The 10,325-nt window shown below is 54.1% G+C and overlaps 1 protein-coding gene across 1 annotated transcript in view; it reads right to left on the bottom strand.

Moving 5' to 3' along the window:
• Positions 1–8,021, bottom strand: part of LOC130202438 (kunitz-type protease inhibitor 1-like) — a 27,722-nt gene extending 19,701 nt beyond the window's left edge. The window contains exons 1-2 of the mRNA XM_056427975.1: positions 7,454–8,021; positions 7,135–7,295 (exon numbers count right to left, since the gene is read on the bottom strand). Coding sequence (XP_056283950.1) covers positions 7,135–7,295; positions 7,454–7,889 — 597 coding nt within the window. The 5' untranslated portion in view covers positions 7,890–8,021. The remainder of the gene's footprint in view (positions 1–7,134; positions 7,296–7,453) is intronic.
• Positions 8,022–10,325: the final 2,304 nt, after the last annotated feature.

The raw sequence follows: 10,325 nt of genomic DNA, 5'->3' as shown, positions 1-10,325 counted from the left end.
CTCTACCTTCACCTGTACCTGTGCTGAGTTCAGGGACCTTCCCTCCATCTTCACCTGTACCTGTGCTGAGTTCAGGGACCTTCCCTCCATCTTCACCTGTACCTGTGCTGAGTTCAGGGACCTTCCCTCTACCTTCACCTGTACCTGTGCTGAGTTCAGGGACCTTCCCTCCATCTTCACCTGTACCTGTGCTGAGTTCAGGGACCTTCCCTCCATCTTCACCTGTACCGAGTTCAGGGACCTTCCCTCCATCTTCACCTGTACCTGTGCTGAGTTCAGGGACCTTCCCTCCATCTTCACCTGTACCTGTGCTGAGTTCAGGGACCTTCCCTCCATCTTCACCTGTACCTGTGCTGAGTTCAGGGACCTTCCTCCATCTTCATCTGTACCTGTGCTGAGTTCAGGACCTTCCTCTACCTTCACCTGTACCTGTGCTGAGTTCAGGGACCTCCCGTCTACCTTCACCTGTACCTGTGCTGAGTTCAGGGACCTTCCCTCCATCTTCACCTGTACCTGTGCTGAGTTCAGGGACCTTCCCTCCATCTCCACCTGTACCTGTGCTGAGTTCAGGGACCTTCCCTCTATCTTCACCTGTACCTGTGCTGAGTTCAGGGACCTTCCCTCCATCTTCACCTGTACCTGTGCTGAGTTCAGGGACCTTCCCTCCATATTCACCTGTGCTGAGTTCAGGGACCTTCCCTCCATCTTCACCTGTACCGAGTTCAGGGACCTTCCCTCCATCTTCACCTGTACCTGTGCTGAGTTCAGGGACCTTCCCTCCATCTTCACCTGTACCTGTGCTGAGTTCAGGGACCTTCCCTCCATCTTCACCTGTACCTGTGCTGAGTTCAGGGACCTTCCCTCCATCTTCACCTGTACCTGTGCTGAGTTCAGGGACCTTCCCTCCATCTTCACCTGTACCTGTGCTGAGTTCAGGGACCTTCCCTCTACCTTCACCTGTACCTGTGCTGAGTTCAGGGACCTTCCCTCTACCTTCACCTGTACCTGTGCTGAGTTCAGGGACCTTCCCTCCATCTTCACCTGTACCTGTGCTGAGTTCAGGGACCTTCCCTCCATCTCCACCTGTACCTGTGCTGAGTTCAGGGACCTTCCCTCCATCTTCACCTGTACCTGTGCTGAGTTCAGGGACCTTCCCTCCATCTTCACCTGTACCTGTGCTGAGTTCAGGGACCTTCCCTCCATCTTCACCTGTGCTGAGTTCAGGGACCTTCCCTCCATCTTCACCTGTACCTGTGCTGAGTTCAGGACCTTCCTCCATCTTCACCTGTACCTGTGCTGAGTTCAGGGACCTTCCTCCATCTTCACCTGTACCTGTGCTGAGTTCAGGGACCTTCCTCCATCTTCACCTGTACCTGTGCTGAGTTCAGGGACCTTCCTCCATCTTCACCTGTACCTGTGCTGAGTTCAGGGACCTTCCCTCCATCTTCACCTGTACCTGTGCTGAGTTCAGGGACCTTCCCTCCATCTTCACCTGTACCTGTGCTGAGTTCAGGGACCTTCCCTCCATCTTCACCTGTACCTGTGCTGAGTTCAGGGACCTTCCCTCCATCTTCACCTGTGCTGAGTTCAGGGACCTTCCCTCCATCTTCACCTGTACCTGTGCTGAGTTCAGGGACCTTCCCTCCATCTTCACCTGTACCTGTGCTGAGTTCAGGGACCTTCCCTCCATCTTCACCTGTACCTGTGCTGAGTTCAGGGACCTTCCCTCCATCTTCACCTGTACCTGTGCTGAGTTCAGGGACCTTCCTCCATCTTCACCTGTACCTGTGCTGAGTTCAGGGACCTTCCTCCATCTTCACCTGTACCTGTGCTGAGTTCAGGACCTTCCTCCATCTTCACCTGTACCTGTGCTGAGTTCAGGACCTTCCTCCATCTTCACCTGTACCTGTGCTGAGTTCAGGGACCTTCCCTCCATCTTCACCTGTACCTGTGCTGAGTTCAGGGACCTTCCTGCCATCTTCACCTGTACCTGTGCTGAGTTCAGGACCTTCCTCCATCTTCACCTGTACCTGTGCTGAGTTCAGGGACCTTCCCTCCATCTTCACCTGTACCTGTGCTGAGTTCAGGGACCTTCCCTCCATCTTCACCTGTACCTGTGCTGAGTTCAGGGACCTTCCCTCCATCTTCACCTGTACCTGTGCTGAGTTCAGGACCTTCCTCCATCTTCACCTGTACCTGTGCTGAGTTCAGGGACCTTCCTCCATCTTCACCTGTACCTGTGCTGAGTTCAGGGACCTTCCTCCATCTTCACCTGTACCTGTGCTGAGTTCAGGACCTTCCTCCATCTTCACCTGTACCTGTGCTGAGTTCAGGGACCTTCCTCCATCTTCACCTGTACCTGTGCTGAGTTCAGGGACCTTCCTCCATCTTCACCTGTACCTGTGCTGAGTTCAGGGGCCTTCCCTCCATCTTCACCTGTACCTGTGCTGAGTTCAGGACCTTCCTCCATCTTCACCTGTACCTGTGCTGAGTTCAGGGACCTTCCTCCATCTTCACCTGTACCTGTGCTGAGTTCAGGGACCTTCCTCCATCTTCACCTGTACCGGTGCTGAGTTCAGGGACCTTCCCTCCATCTTCACCTGTACCTGTGCTGAGTTCAGGGACCTTCCCTCCATCTTCACCTGTACCTGTGCTGAGTTCAGGGACCTTCCCTCCATCTTCACCTGTACCTGTGCTGAGTTCAGGGACCTTCCTCCATCTTCACCTGTACCTGTGCTGAGTTCAGGGACCTTCCTCCATCTTCACCTGTACCTGTGCTGAGTTCAGGGACCTTCCTCCATCTTCACCTGTACCTGTGCTGAGTTCAGGGACCTTCCCTCCATCTTCACCTGTACCTGTGCTGAGTTCAGGGACCTTCCCTCCATCTTCACCTGTACCTGTGCTGAGTTCAGGGACCTTCCCTCCATCTTCACCTGTACCTGTGCTGAGTTCAGGGACCTTCCCTCCATCTTCACCTGTACCTGTGCTGAGTTCAGGGACCTTCCCTCCATCTTCACCTGTACCTGTGCTGAGTTCAGGGACCTTCCCTCCATCTTCACCTGTACCTGTGCTGAGTTCAGGGACCTTGCCTCCATCTTCACCTGTACCTGTGCTGAGTTCAGGGACCTTCCTCCATCTTCACCTGTACCTGTGCTGAGTTCAGGGACCTTCCTCCATCTTCACCTGTACCTGTGCTGAGTTCAGGGACCTTCCTCCATCTTCACCTGTACCTGTGCTGAGTGCAGGGACCTTCCTCCATCTTCACCTGTACCTGTGCTGAGTTCAGGGACCTTCCCTCCATCTTCACCTGTACCTGTGCTGAGTTCAGGGACCTTCCTCCATCTTCACCTGTACCTGTGCTGAGTTCAGGGACCTTCCTCCATCTTCACCTGTGCCTGTGCTGAGTTCAGGGACCTTCCCTCCATCTTCCCCTGTACCTGTGCTGAGTTCAGGGACCTTCCTCCATCTTCACCTGTACCTGTGCTGAGTTCAGGGACCTTCCCTCCATCTTCACCTGTACCTGTGCTGAGTTCAGGGACCTTCCTCCATCTTCACCTGTACCTGTGCTGAGTTCAGGGACCTTCCTCCATCTTCACCTGTACCTGTGCTGAGTTCAGGGACCTTCCTCCATCTTCACCTGTACCTGTGCTGAGTTCAGGACCTTCCTCCATCTTCACCTGTACCTGTGCTGAGTTCAGGGACCTTCCTCCATCTTCACCTGTACCTGTGCTGAGTTCAGGACCTTCCCTCCATCTTCACCTGTACCTGTGCTGAGTTCAGGGACCTTCCTCCATCTTCACCTGTACCTGTGCTGAGTTCAGGGACCTTCCTCCATCTTCACCTGTACCTGTGCTGAGTTCAGGGACCTTCCTCCATCTTCACCTGTACCTGTGCTGAGTTCAGGGACCTTCCTCCATCTTCACCTGTACCTGTGCTGAGTTCAGGGACCTTCCTCCATCTTCACCTGTACCTGTGCTGAGTTCAGGGACCTTCCTCCATCTTCACCTGTACCTGTGCTGAGTTCAGGGACCTTCCCTCCATCTTCACCTGTACCTGTGCTGAGTTCAGGGACCTTCCCTCCATCTTCACCTGTACCTGTGCTGAGTTCAGGGACCTTCCCTCCATCTTCACCTGTACCTGTGCTGAGTTCAGGGACCTTCCTCCATCTTCACCTGTACCTGTGCTGAGTTCAGGACCTTCCCTCCATCTTCACCTGTACCTGTGCTGAGTTCAGGGACCTTCCTCCATCTTCACCTGTACCTGTGCTGAGTTCAGGACCTTCCCTCCATCTTCACCTGTACCTGTGCTGAGTTCAGGGACCTTCCTCCATCTTCACCTGTACCTGTGCTGAGTTCAGGGACCTTCACTCCATCTTCACCTGTACCTGTGCTGAGTTCAGGGACCTTCCTCCATCTTCACCTGTACCTGTGCTGAGTTCAGGGACCTTGCCTCCATCTTCACCTGTACCTGTGCTGAGTTCAGGGACCTTCCTCCATCTTCACCTGTACCTGTGCTGAGTTCAGGGACCTTCCCTCCATCTTCACCTGTACCTGTGCTGAGTTCAGGGACCTTCCTCCATCTTCACCTGTACCTGTGCTGAGTTCAGGGACCTTCCCTCCATCTTCACCTGTACCTGTGCTGAGTTCAGGACCTTCCTCCATCTTCACCTGTACCTGTGCTGAGTTCAGGGACCTTCCTCCATCTTCACCTGTACCTGTGCTGAGTTCAGGGACCTTCCTCCATCTTCACCTGTACCTGTGCTGAGTTCAGGGACCTTCCTCCATCTTCACCTGTACCTGTGCTGAGTTCAGGGACCTTCCTCCATCTTCACCTGTACCTGTGCTGAGTTCAGGGACCTTCCTCCATCTTCACCTGTACCTGTGCTGAGTTCAGGGACCTTCCTCCATCTTCACCTGTACCTGTGCTGAGTTCAGGGACCTTCCCTCCATCTTCACCTGTACCTGTGCTGAGTTCAGGGACCTTCCCTCCATCTTCACCTGTACCTGTGCTGAGTTCAGGGACCTTCCTCCATCTTCACCTGTACCTGTGCTGAGTTCAGGGACCTTCCTCCATCTTCACCTGTACCTGTGCTGAGTTCAGGGACCTTCCCTCCATCTTCACCTGTACCTGTGCTGAGTTCAGGGACCTTCCTCCATCTTCACCTGTACCTGTGCTGAGTTCAGGACCTTCCCTCCATCTTCACCTGTACCTGTGCTGAGTTCAGGGACCTTCCTCCATCTTCACCTGTACCTGTGCTGAGTTCAGGACCTTCCTCCATCTTCACCTGTACCTGTGCTGAGTTCAGGGACCTTCCTCCATCTTCACCTGTACCTGTGCTGAGTTCAGGGACCTTCCTCCATCTTCACCTGTACCTGTGCTGAGTTCAGGGACCTTCCCTCCATCTTCACCTGTACCTGTGCTGAGTTCAGGGACCTTCCCTCCATCTTCACCTGTACCTGTGCTGAGTTCAGGGACCTTTCCTCCATCTTCACCTGTACCTGTGCTGAGTTCAGGGACCTTCCCTCCATCTTCACCTGTACCTGTGCTGAGTTCAGGATCCTTCCCGCCATCTTCACCTGTACCTGTGCTGAGTTCAGGGACCTTCACTCCATCTTCACCTGTACCTGTGCTGAGTTCAGGGACCTTCCCTCCATCTTCACCTGTACCTGTGCTGAGTTCAGGGACCTTCCCTCCATCTTCACCTGTACCTGTGCTGAGTTCAGGGACCTTCCCTCCATCTTCACCTGTACCTGTGCTGAGTTCAGGGACCTTCCTCCATCTTCACCTGTACCTGTGCTGAGTTCAGGACCTTCCCTCCATCTTCACCTGTACCTGTGCTGAGTTCAGGGACCTTCCCTCCATCTTCACCTGTACCTGTGCTGAGTTCAGGGACCTTCCTCCATCTTCACCTGTACCTGTGCTGAGTTCAGGGACCTTCCTCCATCTTCACCTGTACCTGTGCTGAGTTCAGGGACCTTCCTCCATCTTCACCTGTACCTGTGCTGAGTTCAGGGACCTTCCCTCCATCTTCACCTGTACCTGTGCTGAGTTCAGGACCTTCCTCTACCTTCACCTGTACCTGTGCTGAGTTCAGGGACCTTCCTCCATCTTCACCTGTACCTGTGCTGAGTTCAGGGTCCTTCCCTCCATCTTCACCTGTACCTGTGCTGAGTTCAGGGACCTTCCTCCATCTTCACCTGTACCTGTGCTGAGTTCAGGGACCTTCCCTCCATCTTCACCTGTACCTGTGCTGAGTTCAGGACCTTCCCTCCATCTTCACCTGTACCTGTGCTGAGTTCAGGGACCTTCCCTCCATCTTCACCTGTACCTGTGCTGAGTTCAGGGACCTTCCTCCATCTTCACCTGTACCTGTGCTGAGTTCAGGACCTTCCCTCCATCTTCACCTGTACCTGTGCTGAGTTCAGGGACCTTCCTCTACCTTCACCTGTACCTGTGCTGAGTTCAGGGACCTTCCTCCATGTTCAGCTGTACCTGTGCTGAGTTCAGGGACCTTCCCTCCATCTTCACCTGTACCTGTGCTGAGTTCAGGGACCTTCCTCCATCTTCACCTGTACCTGTGCTGAGTTCAGGACCTTCCTCCATCTTCACCTGTACCTGTGCTGAGTTCAGGACCTTCCTCCATCTTCACCTGTACCTGTGCTGAGTTCAGGGACCTTCCTCCATCTTCACCTGTACCTGTGCTGAGTTCAGGACCTTCCTCCATCTTCACCTGTACCTGTGCTGAGTCCAGGGACCTTCCCTCCACCTTCACCTGTACCTGTGCTGAGTTCAGGGACCTTCCTCCATCTTCACCTGTACCTGTGCTGAGTTCAGGGACCTTCCTCCATCTTCACCTGTACCTGTGCTGAGTTCAGGGACCTTCCTCCATCTTCACCTGTACCTGTGCTGAGTTCAGGGACCTTCCTCCATCTTCACCTGTACCTGTGCTGAGTTCAGGGACCTTCCCTCCATCTTCACCTGTACCTGTGCTGAGTTCAGGGACCTTCCCTCCATCTTCACCTGTACCTGTGCTGAGTTCAGGGACCTTCCCTCCATCTTCACCTGTACCTGTGCTGAGTTCAGGGACCTTCCCTCCATCTTCACCTGTACCTGTGCTGAGTTCAGGGACCTTACCTCCATCTCCACGCTGCTGTCTCCGCTCTGCAGGGTCCACAGGTAGGTGGCGATGTGGGCGTCGCCCAGCGCCAGGCTCTGGATGCCGCTGAGCGTCACCGCCTCGCCGGGCTGGACGATGACATCACGGGCCGCGATGGCGATGGGCATAACCCTCTTACCTGGAGACACAGGTACACATCAGACAGGAAGTGCATCGTCACACTGGTCCTCAGACAGGAAGTGCATGTGTTGATGTATTGATTGTGTAACAGTGGCTGGTGATTGAGTATTGATCTCTGGGAAACATAGGACCACCTGATTGGCCAGGTGGACTCACCTGACCCCGTCGGCCCCCGCAGGTACTTCTGGAACACCTCCTCCCGGATGTAGCTCTGGTATCCGGCCTTGTTCACGAACCGGCACACGAAGCGGTTTCTGTGGATGCAGTCGAACATGACGCACACGCGGTGCTCCGCCGCTCCCGCCGCTCCCGCCGCGGGGCCGCGCGGCTCCAGCAGCGCCAGGTTGCAGCGGTCGTCCAAACAGCACGCGCTCCGACAGGCTTCCAGCGTGCGCACGCGCACAGTGGACAGCAGCGCCGCGCCCTCCGTCACCGCGTCCTCCACGTCCAGCACGAAGTCGTCCTGTCCGGTGCGGAACGCGTCGCGGCAGGACAACTCCTCTGCCGCGGCGGCGAGCCGCTGAAGGGGGGGGAGGAGGAGGGGGAGGAGGAGGAGGAGGAGGGGGGAGGAGGAGGAAGAGGATGGAGGCATTTCGTGAAGATAGCAAGAAGGAACCGAGTGTCGGTATTTGAAGTGGACGGTGTCCTCCGGTGTCTCCGCTCTCAGGTGTGTCCCAACGGCTCACGAGCAGGAAGAGCCACCAGACACGCCCCTCTGTGTGACGTCACTCAGGTGTGGCGAGTGAACCGCTTGAGACGCTTGATCACCTGGACTCTCATTCAGACTTATGGAACTTCATCATTATTAGTAGTAGTATTGTTATGAATATTATGATTGTTTTCTATTAATGATTATTATTATTGTTGTTATTATTAATATGAGTATTGTTGTTGTTTTTATTATTATTATTGTTGTTATTATTATTATTGAAATAGAAAGAATAAAACAAGACACAGTTTATTTGAGTAGTAAAGAGCAGCTGGAGCTCGGTCTACAGAGCACCGGGCCCCGATGCTGGGCCCCAGGGCGGTGGCCCCCCAGCTGGTCCCCAGGGCGGTGGCCCCCCAGCTGGTCCCCAGGGTGGCGGGTCCCCAGTGGGTCCCCAGGGTGGCGGGTCCCCAGGGTGGCAGGTCCCCAGGGTGGCGGGTCCCCAGTGGGTCCCCAGGGTGGCGGGTCCCCAGTGGGTCCCCAGGGTGGCGGGTCCCCAGGGTGGCAGGTCCCCAGGGTGGCGGGTCCCCAGTGGGGCCCCAGGGTGGCAGGTCCCCAGGGTGGCGGGTCCCCAGTGGGTCCCCAGGGTGGCGGGTCCCCAGGGTGGCAGGTCCCCAGGGTGGCAGGTCCCCAGGGTGGCGGGTCCCCAGTGGGTCCCCAGGGTGGCAGGTCCCCAGGGTGGTGGGGCCCCAGGGTGGTGGGGCCCCAGGGTGGCAGGTCCCCAGGGTGGCGGGTCCCCAGTGGGTCCCCAGGGTGGCGGGTCCCCAGGGTGGCAGGTCCCCAGGGTGGCGGGTCCCCAGTGGGGCCCCAGGGTGGCGGGTCCCCAGGGTGGCAGGTCCCCAGGGTGGCAGGTCCCCAGGGTGGCGGGTCCCCAGGGTGGCGGGTCCCCAGTGGGGCCCCAGGGTGGCAGGTCCCCAGGGTGGCGGGTCCCCAGGGTGGCAGGTCCCCAGGGTGGCGGGTCCCCAGTGGGTCCCCAGGGTGGCAGGTCCCCAGGGTGGCGGGTCCCCAGGGTGGCAGGTCCCCAGTGGGGCCCCAGGGCGGTGCAGTAAAGGGAGGCGAGTCACTTCCTGTCCCTCCGGAGGAGGCGGCGTGCTGCAGCCTGAAGTTTACCTGGTAAACACTCACCTGTCAGTCAAGCTGGGAGGGACTTAAACCATCAACCCTCCTCAAGGAGACGCAGCAACACTCTGACCTCAGAGATCTAAACATGAGATCTCATGTTTAGATCTCTGAGTGTTTCCTGTGACGTCGTCTTGACTTTCAGTCACACTGAAGAGACGCTGTCTGTTCATGTTTGATCCTCAGGTATGCTGGACACACACACACACACACACACACACACACACCCTGCTCCCACACACACACACACACACACACACACACACACCCTGCTCCCCCACACACACACACACACCCTGCTCCCACACACACACACACACACACACACCCTGCTCCCACACACACACACACACCCTGCTCCCATATATGTATATATATATATACTTACATATATATATATATATCCATATATATATATATATATATACTTACATATATATATATACATATATATATAAATACACTACCGTTCAAAAGTTTGGGATCACTTAGAAATGTCTTTATTCTTCAAAGTAAAGCACTGTTTTTTCAATGAAGATAACATTAATCAGAAATACCCTCTCTACATTGTTAATGTGGTAAATGACTCTTCTACCTGTAGGTGAAACGTCTGGTTTCTAATGACATATCTCCAGAGGTGTATAGAGGTCCATTTCATCATCACTCCAGTGTTCTGATGGTACATTGTGTTATCGCCTTAGAAGACTAATGTCTGATTAGAAAACCCGTGCAATTATGTTAGCACAGCTGAAAACAGTTATGCTGGTGATATAAGCTACAACTGGCCTTCCTTTGAGCTTGAAGTTTGTAGAACAAAATTAATACTTCAAATATTAATCATTATTTCTAACCTTGTCAATGTCTTGACTATATTTTATATTCATTTGATAAATAAAAGTGATTTTTCATGGAAGACACAAAATTGTCTGGGTGATCCCAAACTTTTGAACGGTAGTGTATATACATATGTATATGTATATATATATGTAAGTATATATATATATACATATATATATGTATATATATATACATATATATTTACATATACATATATATATACATATCTATATATATATATATACATATACAGTATATAGATATGTAAGTATATATATATATATATATTCATTATCAATACCGCTTCATCCTCATGAGGGTCGCGGGGGCGCTGGAGCCGATCCCAGCTGACATCGGGCGAAG

This window comes from Pseudoliparis swirei, chromosome 12 (assembly GCF_029220125.1).
Source record: "Pseudoliparis swirei isolate HS2019 ecotype Mariana Trench chromosome 12, NWPU_hadal_v1, whole genome shotgun sequence".
In the NCBI taxonomy this organism is placed as follows: Eukaryota; Metazoa; Chordata; class Actinopteri; order Perciformes; family Liparidae; genus Pseudoliparis; species Pseudoliparis swirei.
This window is presented reverse-complemented; position numbering and strand designations above follow the sequence as displayed.